Raw genomic sequence first — 19,199 nt, forward strand, 5'->3', positions numbered from 1 at the left:
AATTAATTACTTTCACAGACCCAGTCTTGATAACCAGAGCTTCCCATCCTTTCATTTACTCACATTCTGATTAGGCATGATCCATTCCTTTGAAATGACTGGCATGTTCTGAACATACTTATGGCTTCCTGGCCTTGGTCCTGCATTTCACTGAGGAGGGTAAACAAAGCTATCATGGAGTAGTGAAAAGAATATGGAATTATGCTTTAGAAAACCCTGTGTCTGTTATGGCTCTGGCAGTATATATAGTGTTGGGTAAGACTCTTAACTCCCAGAGCTTTGGTTTCCTTATCTGCAGAAAAGCAGTTTTTGAATAGATTGATTCAAAGAACTTTTCCAGCTCCGAGCATGTATCAAAATAACCTGGTCTGATAACAACTAGGATTCATTGAACGTTCACTCTATCTTGGATGCTGAGCTAAGCATTTTATGTATGAGTTTTCTCATTTAATTCGCATAACAACATTAGAAGGCAGTGTACAATCTCATGTCACAACTCATTTGGCTCTAGTTCTTTAATTATATAAACATGGAGAAATATATGTGCTGTCTGAGGATCCATCCTGTTTTTGTAGCTTGAAGACTAGTCTTAAAGGAAAGAGGAAAGGAATTATGTTTGGTTCAATGCACATAGTTTCCCATATCTTAGGATTGAGAGATATCCAGAGGTTTTTTTTTTTTTCTTTACAAAAAACAACTAGAACAAAAGGAAAGAAAATTTATAGTAGTGAAATCCTCCATCAAGAAATAAACTGGAAGCCAGAGTTACGGATCTAGTTGCATTTAGAGAAATGAGGAAATCGGTGCCTTCAAGTAGAGACTTGGTCTAAGCCTATTTGAAGGGACGCTGGGGGGATTTCAGGTAAGCTAAGGCAAGGTGTGGGTGCACCAGTGGCTCAAATGTCTGAGAGTGAAAGATGATGCCTGGGCCCCAATTGTATGAAACTGTGAATTAGTAATAGAGTCGTTTGGAGGATTGGAATACCTAGATCAGCCCAGGGAGTTTGTTCTCATAATGAGCACCTAGGAACTTCTTAAAATGCAGATACCTAGGCTGTAGCCTTCAGAAGCCCTGATTACGTAATCTTTAGATCTGTCTCAGGAATGTGCATTTCTTTCTTTTTTTCTTTTCTTTCTTTCTTTCTTTTTTTTTTTTTAAGATTATTTGTTTTTTTATTTGACACAGAGAGAGAGAGATAGCAAGAGAGGGAACACAAGCAGGGGCAGTGGGAGAGGGAGAAGGGAGAAGCAGCAGGCTTCCCGCAGAGCAGGGAGCCCCATGTGGGGCTCCATCCCAGGACACTGGGATCATGACCTGAGGCGAAGGCAGATGCTTAATGACAGCCACCCAGGTGCCCAGGAATATGCATTTCTGATGAGCAGTCAAGGTGATTTGGATGTTGAAGACCCTTTGTCATACTTGGGACATCGGAACCCATCTAGAATGTACAGTGGTGGATGATTAGGTAGACTGAGTCCACCATCTGTGACTTGATTCTGCCAGGTGTAGAATCAAGAAGAAGGCATGCCAATCTATGGTACCTTTTTATGTCATTCTAGGAAATGGCACCACTGTTTTTTGTTTGATTGGTGTGGGATAATATAACCTAGTTCACCAGAATATGATTATTAACTGCATGCGAGCTAGGTTATTTTTTATGTTTCTACAGAAAGAATTAATATGCAGTTGATCCCCCGCCCCTCAATACCCTGTAGTAATTTAGAGCTTCCCGACTAGGAAGGGAAAATCACTTTCCAGTCACTGGTTGGCATGGCAGATGGGACAACTTGATGCTGTGCTAACTACTCTCCATTACAAGCAGCCGAGTGGAACTCAGCCACATGTGACTGATGACTGATGGGCAAAACAGGTACAATAAATGGTGATAATGCTCTAATATTGGAGGTTTCACCAGAAGGAATGACTCTTAGATCTGACTTTTTATCATGTCGTCATGCTAAGCTGTTCGTAGACATGTACCCTCTGCAGTCTCCTGATTCAAAAAGAGGTAGCAGACTTGTGGGGCAGTTGTTTACAGGCTGTACTCTTTGACGTCCATCTGGCGTTTGAAGTGAATGTTAATTAAAAAGTTGGCTGGAAACTGTCCCTTTTAAAAAAATGCTGCATCTTGATTCTGTGTAGCGGGTTCTCAGAAACATTAGCAATACCAGATTTTAAATATTTCCTGGCTGGATTGTAAATTTTGAGCTCAATCTGCTTTTCAGGATAAAGCAGATATAAAGTACTTTGATTTGAAGCATTATCGGACTCTACTAGTCTGAAGACTTCTTTTTTTGAAAGAAGAAAATGACATATCTAGTTACTATTGCCTTTTAAAAAAAGTTTTATTTTGGAGAGAGAGAGAGAGACTGAGTGGGAGGGGCAGAGGGAGAAAGGAGAGAATCTCAGGCAGACTTGGCGCCAGATATAGGGCTCGATCTTATGACCCTGACATGACGACGTGAGCCAAAGTCAAGCAAGAGTCCAATGTTTAACTGACTGAGCCACCCAGGTGCCCCTAGATACTTTTGTCTTTTGTGAGTGATTATCTGTGAGTGTAAATAGATATGTGGCCATTGTCTTTGTGTGTGAGTCTGTGTGTGTTAAGGTGACCTTTATAAAAGTGATTTGGTTCACAGGTGCCTGGGTGGCTCACTGGGTTAAGTGTCTGCCTTCAGCCCAGGTCACGATCTCTAGGTCCTGGGATGGAGTTCTGCCTTGAGCCCCAGGTCCTGGTCCTTGCTCAGCAGGGAGTCTGCTTCTTCCCTACTTTGTCCCTCCCTGCTCTTGCTTTCTCTTTCTCTCTCAAATAAATAAGTAAAATCTTCTAAAAAGGAAAAAAGGGCGCCTGGGTGGCTCAGTCATTGAGCATCTGCCTCTGGCTCAGGTCATGATCCCAGGCATGTGGGATTGAGCCCTGCATTGGGCTCCCTGCTTGGCGGGAAGCCTGCTTCTCCCTCTCTCACTCGCCCTGCTTGTGTTCCTTCTCTCGCTGTGTCTCTCTCTATCAAATAAATAAATAAAATCCTTTAAAAAAAGAGAGAGAGAGAGAAGAAAAAAAGTGATTTGGTTCATAATTGTGGAGGCAAACCTAAATATATAGCAATAAGATACTACACAGAGGTCCTTCATTTGATGGCTGCTATGTAGCTACTCAAGTGATAATTGTAAAGATTATATATAAAAGATGGAAAAAATGCTTATAATGGTAAGGGGAAAAGATGGGTGTCAAGTTTATATACATTATGACTGTGAAAAAAAGATGCTTTCGGGAGAGGAAAAAATTATAATTACTTGGATATGAGTGTGGCTTGGATTAGTTAGGGTGGTTTTCATGGCAAGGACCAGAAAACCCAATTCAAAACGACTGAAGCAATCAGGAGATTTGTTGTTCATATTACAAGAAGTTGGGCTCCAATATGATAGGACTCTGTTTCTCTGCTATTCTCTTGGCTCCTCTGTTCTCTAAGTGTGGCATGTTCCGGGCTTCCCACTGTGATAGGATAGCCTGCAGAAGAAAGGAAGGGCCCCTCCTCCTGTAGTTCACATAGAAAGAGTAAGCACACCTTCCTAGAATTTCACACACTCCCCATCGACTTCCTCTTGCATTTCATTGGCCAAGACTGGATCACATGTTCATCCCGCACTCTCTGGAAAGGAAAATTCAATTAACGCAATTGGGTAGTTTAATCAGGATGAATCCTGGAACACCTGGGGACTTTCCTGGCAGGAGGAAGTGAGGTAATTGTTGGGAGAACCAACAGAGTTAGCTAAGAAGTATGGTTGGAGCATACTTGCATTTTGGAAACAATGCGATTAAAAAATGGTAGGAAGGGGGCACCTAGGTGGCTCAGTGGGTTAAGTCTGCCTTCAGCTCAGGTCATGATCTCAGGGACCTGGGATCCAGCACTGCATCGGGCTCTCTGCTCAGCGGGGAGCCTGCTTCTGCCGCTCTCTGACTGCCTCTCTGCCTACTTGTGATCTCTCACTCTCTCTCTCTGTCAAATAAATAAATACAATCTTTTTTTGTTTTGTTTTGTGTTTTTTTCTCAATTTATTTATTTTCAGAAAAACATTATTCATTATTTTTTCACCACACCCAGTGCTCCATGCAAGCCGTGCCCTCTATAATACCCACCACCTGGTACCCCAACCTCCCCCCCACCCCGCCACTTCAAACCCCTCAGATTCTTTTTCAGAGTCCATAGTCTCTCATGGTTCACCTCCCCTTCCAATTTACCCCAATTCCCTTCTCCTCTCTAACGCCCCTTGTCCTCCATGCTATTTGTTATGCTCCACAAATAAGTGAAACCATATGATAATTGACTCTCTCTGCTTGACTTATTTCACTCAGCATAATCTCTTCCAGTCCCATCCATGTTGCTACAAAAGTTGGGTATTCATCCTTTCTGATGGAGGCATAATACTCCATAGTGCATATGGACCACATCTTCCTTATCCATTCATCCGTTGAAGGGCATCTTGGTTCTTTCCATAGTTTGGCGACTGTGGCCATTGCTGCTATAAACATTGGGGTACAGATGGCCCTTCTCTTCACAACATCTGTATCTTTGGGGTAAATACCCAGGAGTGCAATTGCAGGGTCATAGGGAAGCTCTATTTTTAATTTCTTGAGGAATCTCCACACTGTTCTCCAAAGAGGCTGCACCAACTTGCATTCCCACCAACAGTGTAAGAGGGTTCCCCTTTCTCCACATCCTCTCCAACACATGTTGTTTCCTGTTTTGTTAATTTTGGCCATTCTAACTGGTGTAAGGTGATATCTCAATGTGGTTTTAATTTGAATCTCCCTGAGGGCTAATGATGATGAGCATTTTTTCATGTGTCTGATAGCCATTTGTATGTCTTGATTGGAGAAGTGTCTGTTTATATCTTCTGCCCATTTTCTGATGTGTTTGCCTGTTTCGTGTGGGTTGAGTTTGAGGAGTTCATTATAGATCCTGGATATCAACCTTTTGTCTGTACTGTCATTTGCAAATATCTTCTCCCATTCTGTGGGTTGCCTCTTTGTTTTTTTGACTGTTTCCTTTGCTGTGCAGAAGCTTTTGATTTTGATGAAGTCCCAGAAGTTTATTTTCGCTTTTGTTTCCTTTGCCTTTGGAGACATATCTTGAAAGAAGTTGCTGTGGCTGATATCAAAGAGATTACTGCCTATGTTCTCCTCTAAGATTCTGATGGATTCCTGTCTCACATTGAGGTCTTTTATCCATTTTGAGTTGATCTTTGTGTACGGTGTAAGAGAATGGTCGAGTTTCATTCTTCTACATATAGCTGTCCAGTTTTCCCAGCACCATTTATTGAAGAGACTGTCTTTTTTCCACTGTATATTTTTTCCTGTTTTGTCAAAAATTAATTGACCATAGAGTTGAGGGTCCATATCTGGGCTCTCTACTCTGTTCCACTGGTCTATGTGTCTGTTTTTATGCCAGTACCATGCTGTCTTGGTGATCACAACTTTGTAATAAAGCTTGAAATCAGGTAACGTGATGCCGCCAGCTTTATTTTTGTTTTTCAACATTTCCTTAGCGATTCAGGGTCTCTTCTGATTCCATACAAATTTTAGGATTATTTGCTCCAGCTCTTTGAAGAATGCCGGTGGAATTTTGATCGAAATGGCATTAAAAGTATAGATTGCTCTAGGCAGTATAGACATTTTAACAATGTTTATTCTTCTGATCCAAGAGCATGGAATGGTCTTCCATCTATTTGTGTCTTCTTCAATTTCTTTCATGAGTGTTCTGTAGTTCCTCAAGTACAGATCCTTTACCTCTTTGGTTAGGTTTATTCCCAGGTATCTTATGGTTCTTGGTGCTATAGTAAATGGAATCAATTTTCTAATTTCCCTTTCTGTATTTTCATTGTTAGTGTATAAGAAAGCCACTGATTTCTGTACATTGACTTTGTATCCTGCCACGTTGCTGAATTGCTGTATGAGTTTTAGTAGTTTGGGGGTGGAGTCTTTTGGGTTTTCCATATAAAGAATCATGTCATCTGTGAAGAGAGAGAGTTTGACTTCTTCATTACCAATTTGGATATCTTTTATTTCTCTCTGTTGTCTGATTGCTGTTGCTAGGACTTCTAATACTATGTTGAAGATGAGTGGTGAAAGTGGGCATCCTTGTCTTGTTCCTGATCTCAATGGGAAGGCTGCAAGCTTTTTCCCATTGAGGATGATATTTGCTGTGGGTCTTTCATAGATAGATTTGATGAGGTTCAGGGATGTTCCCTCTATCCCTATACTTTGAAGCGTTTTAATCAGGAACGGATGCTGGATTTTGTCAAATGCTTTTTCTGCATCAATTGAGAGGACCATGTGGTTCTTCTCTCTTCTCATATTAATTTGTTGTATCACATTGATTGATTTGTGAATGTTTTTTTTTTTTTTTTTTAAGATTTTATTTATTTATTTGAGAGAGAGACAGTGAGAGAGAGCATGAGCGAGGAGAAGGTCAGAGAGCGAAGCAGACTCCCCATGGAGCTGGGAGCCTGATGTGGGACTCGATCCTGGGACTCCAGGATCACGCCCTGAGCCGAAGGCAGTCGTCCAACCAACTGCGCCACCCAGGCGTCCCTGATTTGTGAATGTTGAACCATCCTTGTAGCCCAGGGATGAATCCCACCTGATCATGGTAGATAATCTTTTTAATGTGCTGTTGGATCCTGTTGGCTAGGATCTTGTTGAGAATTTTAGCATCCATATTCATCAGTGATATTGGTCTGAAATTCTCCTTTTTGGTAGGGTCCTTGCCTGGTTTGGGGATCAGGGTAATGCTGGCTTCATAGAAAGAGTCTGGAAGTTTTCCTTCTGCTTCAATTTTTTGAAACAGCTTCAGGAGAATAGGTGTTATTTCTTCTTTGAAGGTTTGGTAGAATTCCCCAGGGTATCCGTCAGGTCCTGGGCTCTTGTTTTTTGGAAGGTTTTTGATCACTGCTTCAATCTCGTTATTAGATATCGGTCTATTCAGGTTGTCGATTTCTTCCTCGTTCAATTTTGGTAGTTTATATTTTTCCAGGAATGCATCCATTTCATCTAGGTTGCTAAGCTTATTGGCATATAATTGTTGATAATAACTTCTGATGATTGTTTCTACTTCCTTGGTGTTAGTTGTGATCTCTCCCTGTCAAATAAATAAATACAATCTTTAAAAAAAAAAGTCTTAAAAAGATTGTTCTTCCTTAAGTCTTTTAAAAAGAAAAAGAAAAAAAATAGTGGGAAGTACTTTAAAAAATTGTTCTGTGAAATGTTACATTTATTTTTCATCTGAATCTAACTGAATCACATTTAGACCCTGATTTGATTGAAAAAGCTTATTTCCTTGTTTGAGGATGCTATTTGCAGGTCTAGCAAATTTATGTCTGAAGTGAATAATTCCATAATTATTAAGATACTGAAGTTAGCTCAATTGTGAGGTAGACACTTTTAATTCTAATTTTGAAGCTTCCCCCATCCCTGAATTAACTCGTAAAGAAAGCAGTCCTCTGAAATCTCTTCCTTGAGTCTGCACAATAAACAAGCATTTGGTTGTGCACCATGTGAACAGTTCATTTAGTTGCCTTCTCTGTGGTTGGCACCTTGTTAGGAAATGTTTGTTTTTTTGCCTCTTTCGCATCTTATTTTTCCAGGGCAGCCTCCCCCTACCCACTCCCCTTTCGTCCTGCAAGTCAGCCCAACAATATTAATAAAAATTTTATTGTATGCAAAGCACTATAGTAATGAGATTTTTCCCACACTACAAGACACCATCTCAATACTTCTTATTAGGATCACCAGAGGGACGCAAAGGGTGGAAAATGCTGGTTCTTATAACAAGGCAAGGATAGATTTCATTAAACATTTTCTGAGTTCACACTAGGAGCAGCAATTACAAAGATGAATAAGAAATCACTTGTGTCCTCTGGTTGAGGACACCTACTCTGTGATTGAGATGTCAGAAGAATACTAAGCATTTTCATTACCTTTCCAGTGATCCCTACTCTAGGAGACAGATATGAGGATTATTACCAGGAGTAGTTTAATTTCATCACTCAGAGCTGAACGATGAAATGTTAATACCCATACCATTTGCTTGTGTATGAATAGTTCAGAGACACACAACTGGTGAAGTTTTCTGCTAGGGTTATACTCGTGTGTTTTTAGTATGCCATCATTAAACCATGGAAAGAGTCTCCTTTTGCATAATATTGTATAGTGTTTTAAAAGAAGTAATAATTGATATAATTTATAAATTTTGAATAATCTCAATGTAAATGAGTAGAATTGCTTTTAAGGCTACTCTTTCATTGTTTAGATACTCTCTCATTTTGACTTAGACCAGTTGAGATTTTTTTTTCCTCAACACTGAAGGTATCTACATGAATAATAAATGAACAACTAATACTAATATGAATTATAGATGTGAACTAATGGAGGCAGATATAGTTCATTTGGAACTCAATCTGAGGGAATGTTTCATGTGTTAAAAGATGATTTAATTTCATTTTGACACGGCATGATTTGAATAAATCTATTTCACAGGGCTAAAGCCAGTTTTGGTTATGGGTAAATATAGTCATAGAAAAACATCAAAAGTAAAGCAGCCTCATGTACTGAACTTGAAAAATTCAACTAACAACCTCCCAGTTCAGTTGTTTTTACGCAATGAGAATTTTTTCTATATTTCATAATTTAGATAGGACATGCTCATTTAGTGTATTTTCCCAGTGTTGCATTTGGTATAAGACATAGGATTATGTTTAGTTCATGTGTGGAATACGTGTACTAAATTGTCCAACATGTAATGGGCATTTTTCTTCAGAATAGTTCACACATTGGAATTTTTCTCTCACTTTCAGCTTTTAAGTATATATTTTGTCCGCGATCTCAACAATAGCTTGATGTCACCAGCATTCATTCTTTCTGGTTCCATCAGAACAATATCAATGACTAAAATTAATTATTTTGTGCTTCTGTGAAAATCAGTAATAGATGAGAAAGGATTTGTATGGTAACTGTAATTTTATTTCACTCATTTATCAAATTGTGATTTTAAAAGATTTAAAAAATATATAATTCAATCTGTTCAGAAGACACTACTGCTTCCCTTTTGCTGGTATTTCTTTCAAACAAGTGACTGCTATTCTATAAGTACATGTTAGTTAACGAAATAGGCGTAGCTTTTCATTTGGTTTATTTTGGAATGAGCGGGATTCACAGAACAACGACAGCTGACTCACCTAATTCCTTACCTAGTATTTCTTTTAGGTCTCCTTGAAGTATAGAGTATGAAAAGGATGGTTTCGCTAGCTGTCCAAGGAGGGGAGGAATGCTATCACGGCTCGATGAGTTTGCTAGGGCTGCTGGAACAAGTACTGCAACTGAGCAGCTTCAACAACAGAAACACAGAGGTTCACAGTTCTGGAGGCTGAAAGTCCATGGTCAAGGTATCAGCAGGGCAGCCCTTCCTCTGAAGACATCAGGGAAAGATCTGTCCGTGGGATCTCTTAGCTTCGGATAATTCCAAGGCTTGTGGGATGTAACCCTGATCCTCAGATGCTGTTCTCCCTCTGTGTAGGTCTCTGCGTCTAAATTTCTCCTTTTTATAGGAACATAGTCATACTGGATTAGAGCCCACCCTAATGACTTCATGTTAACTTGGTCATCTGCAAAGACCTTGTTTTCAAATAAGATCAGATGTATAGGTAGTGGGGGTTAGCACTTCAACATTTTGGTGGCAGGAGGACTAGAATTCATATCGTAATAGGCTTACAAACTGATAAACTAATGAGACTTATGAAAGGAATTTTTCTGGACGATTTCTTTGTTTCCACTGAGACTGATAAAATGGTTAAAGGGAGTCCTTTTTTAATGTCTTTTCATTTCGGGAATTCCTGTTTTTTGTTTTTGTTTCTTTAATTTTTTTTAATTTTAAGTAAATCATCCGCCACACATGGGATTCATACTCATGACCCTGAGATCAAGAGTCACATGCTGTGCTGATGGAGCCAACTAGGCAACAGGGAATTCCTGTTTTTTAGCAAAATTGCCCTTAAAGCTAGTTTGAGTAACATACATCTTTTTTTTTTTTTAAAATACTTTATTTATTTATTTGACAGAGATCACAAGTAGGCAGAGAGGCAGGCAGAGAGAGAGAGAAAGAGGGAAGCAGGCTCCCTGCTGAGCAGAGAGCCTGCTGTGGGGCTCAATCCCAGAACCCTGAGATCCTGACCTGAGCTGAAGGCAGAGGCTTTAACCCACTGAGCCACCCAGGCGCCCAAGTAACATACATCTTTTATGTTCCTTTCTTTTATAAAACTAGAGTTATAACTACAAAGAAGAAAAAGAATAGAAAACTAATATGGCAATAAGTTCAACAGTTTGGGCAGGGAATTAAGGTGGTAGAACACTGAACATTATTGCACATTGACACATTTTTGCTTTTAGGTAATTGTAATTATCCAACAGACAGTTGACTTTTTTTGGTGTTTGGGGGGGGGGGTGGGCGACAATCTCTTTCAAGAACTCTGGGCAGTCCTCTCCATGACATGATATCACACATAGCTTTACAGTTCCAGACATTCTTCCGGAAAGTTTTGTTTTGTAATATTGTAATGCCTGTTTTAGTTGTCCTGAAACCTCTATTTGAGACTTCAAATTTTAAATTTTTATTATTAACACATTTTAAAAATAGAAACATTTAGAATAGAATAATTTCCATCAGACTGGCACTTGAGAAACTTTAAGCCAGGGCAGCCCATGTGTTCCAGAGACATTAGCTGACACTGTGAGGAGCATTGCAAAGTGCTTCGCTGGAGTAGGAGTGTGAGGGAAGGAAGAGGGATCAATTTTTAATAATAAAAGAGCTTTATATTACTTTAGCAATGTAAATGAGTTTACTGGGCTTTGACTTTTGTGGAGTGCTTCATTGTTTCACTGTTTTTTTTTTTTAGTTGAGTTAAGGATATTTCCCTCCCTTCACTTTGCAATTGTGTACCTCTAAATTTGTGCGAATGTATAGTGTTTCTACAAATTTATACAGCCCGTGGGACTCCTCCGTTGGGGGGTCAGCCTCAAATGTAGATCACTGGAAAGTAGTCATTTCTCTCCTGTTTGCAATGAAGAGGTTAAAACCTCTTCAAGTTGTCTTACCTTCCTCTCTGGCTATTTCTTCCCATAAAATGTTTCATTGATTAGTTGCAATATTTCAGATAGAATATTTCACATAGAATTGATGAAGTTCTCGAACCTAGATGAGGTTCGGTGGGGTGAGGTTCGGAGCCGACGGCTAAAGAAAGAATTCTTAAGACGTCTCTGGTGCAAAAAGGCGGTTTATTAGAGCACGGGGACAGGACCCGTGGGCAGGCAGAGATGCGGCCGCCCCGAGTTGTTAGGGTAGGCGTGTTATATACCTTGCGGTTGGGGGGAGGTGGTGAAGGGATGGGAGATTTCGACAGAGCTCTCACGTGCTAAGGTGGGCCTACAAGGTGCGGGGGGGGGGGGAGTCCTTGCCCTTATGGCTTGATCAATGTCATTTTTAGGTCAGGCATTAACATCAAGATAGTTGGGAGATTCTTAGTGGGGTATTATGACCCTGCTGTCATTCACATTCCCTTCTACCTCAGTCTCCTCCAGTTTATGGTGGGGAGGGGGACATTAGGGCTTCAGGACATGAGAGTTATCTGCCTCTGGAAATTTGTGCTATTGATAAGGTAACCTCCCTGTTTAGATCTCTAGGATACCTGTAGAGCAAGGGAGATTCCTGTTCTGCAGGATCGCGATCCCTGCAAGTTAACTATTTATCGTTTTATGGCAGTCAGGGGTGCCTGAGGAATGCTACACATATGGAGGGGAGCGGGTGAAGAGGGGGTGCAAGGCGCCAGCTTCTACTCTGTCCTCAGCCAGCCTCCTGCTCCCTCATCAGAATGGTGAAAGCCACATGACATAATGCATAAAGTACATTATGCAAAGAACATGAATGCATAGACATGAAAAAGACATTGCAGGGTCTTTGCTAGGGTTCAGAGATGGGACGGTAGCAAGGACAGGAGTCTAGGAGATAACATGGAGACAGAGGAACAGTAGGAAGGGTAGGAAACTAGGAAATAGGTGGTCATGGCAGTTGATTTGGTCCAAAATCTTCTTCATATAAATTGAGAGAAATGAGTTAGGGTTTTTGAGATTTTGACCATCTTAGCCATTCTAAGAAAATAAACGTAACAAGAGCAAAGTAAAACCAAAACCAAATAAAAACTGCTACTTATCTTAAATGTAATCTAAATTGCGCATTCAAACTTTTATTATTTTGGAGCATGTTCTGATATTTTTTAAAGTGCTCTTTCAAATAATTATTTGAAGAATTATGCACTATATAGAATTATCTTCCATTAAGAACTACTCACCCTGAGTCCAAAGTAGATAATTTGTCAGAATATGTTAGAAATTTTTATGACCTTAGGAGAAGGATAAACTGGGTGAGGGTGGAGATAAATGAGGAGGGTCTGGGAGCTGGGGAAGTTGGTGATGGGAATGGATTCTGACAGAGAATTCATTAGTCATTGACTTGCAAATTGACTTTCCAGAATTGTAAATATTTGTATTCACTTGTTAAAGGAAAATTGGATGAGCACTCCACATTTCTTGCCATACAGCTAAATGAATCCAGGCTTTCATAGCATGTTTGGAGAATCTGAGAAAAGATGGTAGAAGTGATAGTTCACCTGGAAGCTATTTCCAGCTCTGTCTTTGTCATTATCATGATGCACGGGTAGTAATTATACTTCATGCAGAGTTTTCTGAGTCTTATCTCCAAATGCCTTTATCATTTACATACTGTGCACACATCATTTCTTCTTGATAGCTTTTTGGTGATGTAGGCAGTATTTGTATTTTATTATGATTTTTTAAAAATCATGCGTAAGTAGTGTTCTAGTTTGTTTTCATTACCAGAACTTTCTTCCAACACTTGACATGAGTAATTTGGAGAAGGAGGTTAATAAAGAGATAATAGATTAATTTAAATATCATTTCAAGTAATGTTTGTTTGAGGTGAGCTAATGAATTTTTTGAGTTGAAATAAAATTCTGGTATTTGCGATGTGCAGGATATTATGTAGGTCTCTATAGAAGAGATTTTGTGGTTAAAAAGGTCATTAAAGTTCAGTTAAACTCTTCAGACCTGTTTCTTTAAAAATGTTCTGCAGGTGGGGCACCTGGGTGGCTCATTGGTTAAGCGGCTGTCTCTGGGCCAGTCCTGATTCTAGGGTCCTGGGATCGAGACCTGCATCGGGCTCCCTGTTTAGCAGAGAGCCCGCTTCTCTTTCTCCCTTTGCCTGCCACTCTGCTTACTTGTGATCTCTCTCTCTCTCTCTGTCAAATAGATAAATAAAATCTTAAAAAAAATTGTTTTGCAGGGATGCTTGGGTGGCTCAGTCAGTTGGGCTTCTGTGTTTGGCTCAGATCCCAGGGTCCTGGGATGAAGCCCCGTGTCAGGCTTTGCTCAGGGGAGAGCCTATTTCTCCCTCTCCCTCTACTGCTCCCCCCGCTTGTGCTCTTTCTCTCTCTGTAAAATAGATAAATAAAATCTTAAATTTTTTTTTTTTTTTGCAGTTCATGCTTTTCCTTTAGCTAACAGGGCTTCCTCTTGCTTAGTCTGAATTGAAGAGGTTTGGAAAGTATTAATGATGATTTAGAGATTTATCTGCCATGTGAATGATCCATGTCCGTGCTTTCTCATGAATAATCAGGATTTGGCAGTGTAATGTTTTGCCTCCATTTATTATTCTTTTCTTTGAATTAAATGACACTTTGTACTTGTCATGAGACAAACAATATGTGTTTCTTAAACAGTTACATTTTTAAATGATGATGACTTGGAAAATAATGGGTGCCTAGGCCAGTGCAAGTGAAATGAATGGGTAATTTGTGAATCTAATATTTTGGAAAATTATTTTAAAGCCATACTTTGAAATAAGTTTGAAATATGCAAAATTTGACAGAATTTTTTGGTAGAACTTACTTTCTTAATTTCTTTACCTATGAAATGAAGGTCATCATAAGTGGCTTTAAACAGCGTTTTGTGAAATTCTTCAGCTGTCCGAGTTTGCTTCGGTCTCTGCTTAAAAGTCCCACTTGTGGTCTCCCAGTAGCCACTTCAAAAACCAGAGCATTATAATAAGAAGAGAAATGTAGGGCCTCAATCTGTCTGCACTTGAGGGATGTTATTTTTACTGGGGTGCTTGCATTTTACTTTTGACTCTTTTCAAGACTGAGTGACTCAAATCATGGACTCTGGAGCAGCTAAGTGAGGATAGTATGTAAGGGGAGGGGAATTTCCAGGGACCCTCAATTAAACCAAACGATTCTGCCTGGTGGGAATTTTCCTAAGACTGATATTAGGCAATGTCATCAACACCAACACCTTTTTGAAATTATAGGCATAATATTTAGAATTTCATGACTACTGCTTGAGGTTAAAAAGGGAAAAAGCATTTTGTTCTTTTGTGGTGAATAAATCAGATGGAAGGAATATATAACACAGTAACAGCTAATTTATAAGTAGAGCACTGAATTTCATTTCTGTGCTTCTTATCTCTGACCTCAGGTGAAGTGGAAGGTGATACATACATGATAAGAATTTTATATGTGATGTCATCTAATATTTGGGATGTAATATCAGACATTAGTCATACTCTTCTGCTTTTCTCTTTTTAAAATATAATTGGACTTTCTGTTTGCTTAACTAAAAAAGAAAGCATAATTACTATTAACACTATGATGTTAACTACCAAAAACATAAATAAAATAAAATAGAATTGAATCTGTGAAATCCTCATTTAAACAAAGAACCAGGGCTGTGAACCTGGAGGCCAAATTGTTCTGGCTGGATCTGCTTATGTGGAAAAATGTTAACTGAGGATGGCCTCAGTATGTTCAAATGTTTATTTGCTATTAAAGGGTTTTGGGATTCTTTTCTACTTCAGGGTCAGTGCGGCTTCGAGGTGGCAAACATGAGTTTGAAGGCACCGTGGAAATATATGCAAATGGAACTTGGGGCACAGTCTGTGGCAGCCACTGGGATGATTCTGACGCCTCCGTCATTTGTCACCAGCTGCAGCTGGGGTGAGTTCTCGTAGCCTTGCCCACATCAAGCTGCTGATGTGGGAGAGTAATGGAGGGCACCCATCACTGCCATGGAAAGATGATGCATGTTTTCCTTCCTTTGGTCTCATTTCCCTCATTGTCACTTTTCCCTAGAGTTATAAAGAAAGGGCCCTATGGGGGGAGGAATACTAACTGGGAAATAAGCAAATGCCGAGTGGTCAGACGTTAAAAGCATCCTTTGGTCTATGTATTTAAAAATCATCCCTTAGCCCTGGGAAGTCAGGAACATGATTCTGAGGATTGTCATTTCCCAGTAGCATCACCTGCATTTCACTGGCTACTTGTAGCCGTCCACAGCTTCCATCTCTCTCTCTCTCTTTTTTTTTAAAGATTTTATTTGACAGACAGAGTTTACAAGTAGGCAGAGAGGCAGGCAGAGAGAAAGTGGGGGAAGCAGGCTCCCCGCGGAGCAGAAAGCTCGATGCTGGGGCTCGATGCTGGGGCTCGATGCTGGGGCTAGATGCTGGGGCTCGATCCCAGGAGCCCAGGATCATGACCAGAGCCGAAGGCAGAGGCTTAACCCACTGAGCCACGCAGGCGCCCCAGCTTCCATCTTTCTGTGGGGGAAGGAGGCGGAAGTCCACCCGCGCTCTCCTTCTGAGGTGGGAAGGGTGTGGTGTCCAGGCCTAGGGTTTCTGTGCCCAGGAGGTCCTGCTAGAGGGGGCGGCCTCTGTCCGCGCCTGCAGTGCCTGCAGCGGCCCCGGCTCTCAGCGCTCTCTGGACGCCGTCGGTGCTCGCTACCTGCCACCTGCCCGGGCACCTTTACGCCACGTGCCCGGGGGCTTCCTCCGGAGCGGAAGGCTCCATTTTGGAATGAAAGGTTTTGCTTTTGTGGTTCTTATTCTGTTTTTGTATCTCATTTATTTTATTTTATTTTTTTGTAAATACACTTGCCAGATGTTTTTCTTGGCCTTTCTCACTAGAGATCTTTAGAAAGCATGGAGACTATCTTGTCATGAACAGGCAAGTCCAAAAGACTGAAGAAAGTTTTGCAGTTTACGAGTATTTTGGATTAATAATCAGTGAGCGGTAATATATATATATATATATATATATATTTTTTTTTTTTTTTTAAAGATTTTATTTATTTACTTGACAGAGAGAGATCACAAGTAGGCAGAGAGGCAGGCAGAGAGAGAGAGGGAAGCAGGCTCCCTGCTGAGCAGAGAGCCCGATGCGGGCCTCGATCCCAGGACCCTGAGATCATGACCTGAGCCGAAGGCAGCGGCTTAACCCACTGAGCCACCCAGGCGCCCTGAGCGGTAATATTTAATAGGAGGATAGAAACGATCAACTGCAGTCAGGTCAGTAAGAATTTTAATTTGTCCACTTCCTCCTGTCTTCCCGTTAGGAAGGTGGGCAGTGAATATTTAATAAAGACAAACCCTCCTGAAGGCTTTAGTTTTGTTCAGATTTTGCTGCTGTTAGAGCAGCAAGTAGGCTTAATGTACTTAATTAATTAACAATTTTTAAAAAATGGGTGTTGGTATAAGTCAGGATGAAAGAAGGAATAAGGCTATGCAGCCTATAAAGTGTTATGGTGTTTGGGAATGTTAATTATTGATTTGATCGATGAATATTTTATCTGGCAAATAGTGGTTGGCAGATGGACAGGACACAGAGCATGTTGACCTGAGGCTTTTTATTTTGAGGGCCTCAATATGTAACAGATTTGTAGACTGGTGTCAGTGTCTTCCTTAAAATACACATGTATATGTGCTTTTATTAACCCTGAAAATCAGGAAACAATATGATTTCCTGTGGGAGTGATGTAAAAAACCAACACACTATAGTGGAAATGTGAACTTCTATATAGTTACTAGTCTTTTGGTTGATGAAGAAATATAAACTATCATTCTGCAAATAGAACTTCAGATACACTGATCTGATTACTTTTATCATCTTAGTTGTTCCTTTTCTTTTTTTTTTTAAGTAATCTCTACACCCAACATGGGTCTGAAACTCCTGATCCAGAGATCAAGAGTCCCATGCTCTCTGACTGAGCCAGCCAGGCACCCCTTAGTAGTCCATTTTTATTTATTTATTTTTATTTTTTAGTAGTCCATTAAAAAAATATAATTAGATCAGAACATCTCAGAATTATTGTTGTTAAGACATGTTCATATTTTTTTTTTAATAAAGATTTTATTTTATTTATTTGAGAGAGAGAGACAGTGAGAGAGAGCACAAGGGAGGAGAAGGTCAGAGAGCGAAGCAGACTCCCCATGGAGCTGGGAGCCTGATGTGGGACTCGATCCCGGGACTCCAGGATCACGCCCTGAGCTGAAGGCAGTCGTCCAACCAACTGCGCCACCCAGGCGTCCCCATGTTCATATTTTGATATACCTGAAATGTTTACTGTTTGGTTGATGGTAGAAGCTACTGTATGGAAATAATTCTAGAGATTACTATGTTAATTAGATAAGCCTTTATCTTTTTAAAATTTAATATCAACTCATACATATCAGAGGTTACTTATAAAATATGTAGATTAGAGAAGCTAAAAGCAGAGCCCATCTGCATGTTACCATTTCATTAATTGATTGCAAAGTCTTGCAACCAAATACTATATATAAGGTTTTAAAAATTTTGTGAATGGATTGCCTCTCCTGTGATTATCTTACTTATGTGTAGTAGTAATCATTTTGAAAACGCTAGCCTAGGGGTGCCTGGGCAGCTCAGTCAGTTAAGCGCCTGACTCTTGAACTCAGACTCAGGTCATGATCTCAGGGTCCGGAGATTGAGCCCTGAGTCATGCTCCCTGTTCATTGGGAAGTCTGCTTCTCCCTCTGCCCCGCCCCCTGCTTTGCTCTCTCTCCCCGTCTCTCTCAAATAAATAACTAAAATCTTTAAAAAGGAAAAAAAAAAAAAGAAAGAAAGAAAAGAAAGAAAATGCTAGCCTAAAATGTTGGAGTAGGAAAATTGTCATGCATCCAGACCAGCCCTCTTTTTAGAAGGCAGAGCTTATAGAAACTCACAGCTTAGGGCAATTTGCAGCCGAGTCCAGACTAGAATCGATGTCTCACTGAGCCACATGACACACTTCTTCCACAAAACCACCAGGCTTCTTTTTAAAATCTGTAGTATTTGCCCACATATACGTATTTTCCCCCAAAATCAGCTGTAGGTAGGAAAGGCACATGCATACCATTATTTAAGATGATTAAAAAGATTGCCATAGGTAATCATTGCAAGTTCTGATCTGACATTTTGATTTCCTTGAAACTTATGTAATCCATTATGTTTTTTTTTCCTCCCACATCTATCTTTTTTTTTCCTCCCAAATCTATCTTTATTGATTTCTTCCACTTTAAAAAAATCTAAATACTTTCACAAAAAATTTCACCTATGTTCGATAAACCTAACCTCGATCATTGTGTTTCCAGGCGAAAAGGAGTTGCAAAACAAACCCCATTTTCTGGACTGGGCCTTATTCCCATTTATTGGAGCAATGTCCGTTGCCGAGGAGATGAAGAAAATATACTGCTTTGTGAAAAAGACATCTGGCAGGGTGGGGCGTGTCCTCAGAAGATGGCAGCTGCTGTCACATGTAGCTTTTCCCAGGGTAAAAAACTCTTTTTTACTTTCATTGTGTTTTCAGCAAGATTCCAGATGATAAAATTGTCTTCAAAGAGTTTAAATACAGACATAAGCCTGAATCATCGTATTATGTAGTCAAATAGTCTTCAATAAGAGTGCATCTAACATTCTGAATTCCTTTTGACTTTCAAATGATATCTCACTCAACGTGTTTTCTATTTTATCTAATTTGCTTACAGAAATATTGCATATTATACATGAAACGTTTATTTTGCTAATGGAAGGTCATGATAGAATTAAGATGGAAAATCATCTTGGAACCCAACAACTACAACAAAATATTTTCACTTTATAGGATAGATTATAACCGTGGTACCAGCGTTCTCCTTTGAGTTGTCAATAGCACATTCCATAATATGGTTAACTGCCTCGGATAAAGGCTCCTTCCAAGCACTATATGCTAATCATGAGATGATGACCATGGTTTAGCACACATATATGC

General features: G+C 39.9%; 1 protein-coding gene across 1 annotated transcript in view; it reads left to right on the forward strand.

The window, feature by feature from the left end:
• Positions 1-19,199, forward strand: part of PRSS12 (serine protease 12) — an 80,274-nt gene that overhangs the window by 2,608 nt on the left and 58,467 nt on the right. The window contains exons 2-3 of the mRNA XM_044224124.1: positions 14,977-15,115; positions 18,544-18,722. Of these exons, the coding sequence (XP_044080059.1) occupies positions 14,977-15,115; positions 18,544-18,722 (318 nt within the window). The remainder of the gene's footprint in view (positions 1-14,976; positions 15,116-18,543; positions 18,723-19,199) is intronic.

The sequence above is a fragment of the Neovison vison genome, chromosome 11 (assembly GCF_020171115.1).
Source record: "Neovison vison isolate M4711 chromosome 11, ASM_NN_V1, whole genome shotgun sequence".
Lineage (NCBI taxonomy): Eukaryota > Metazoa > Chordata > Mammalia > Carnivora > Mustelidae > Neogale > Neogale vison.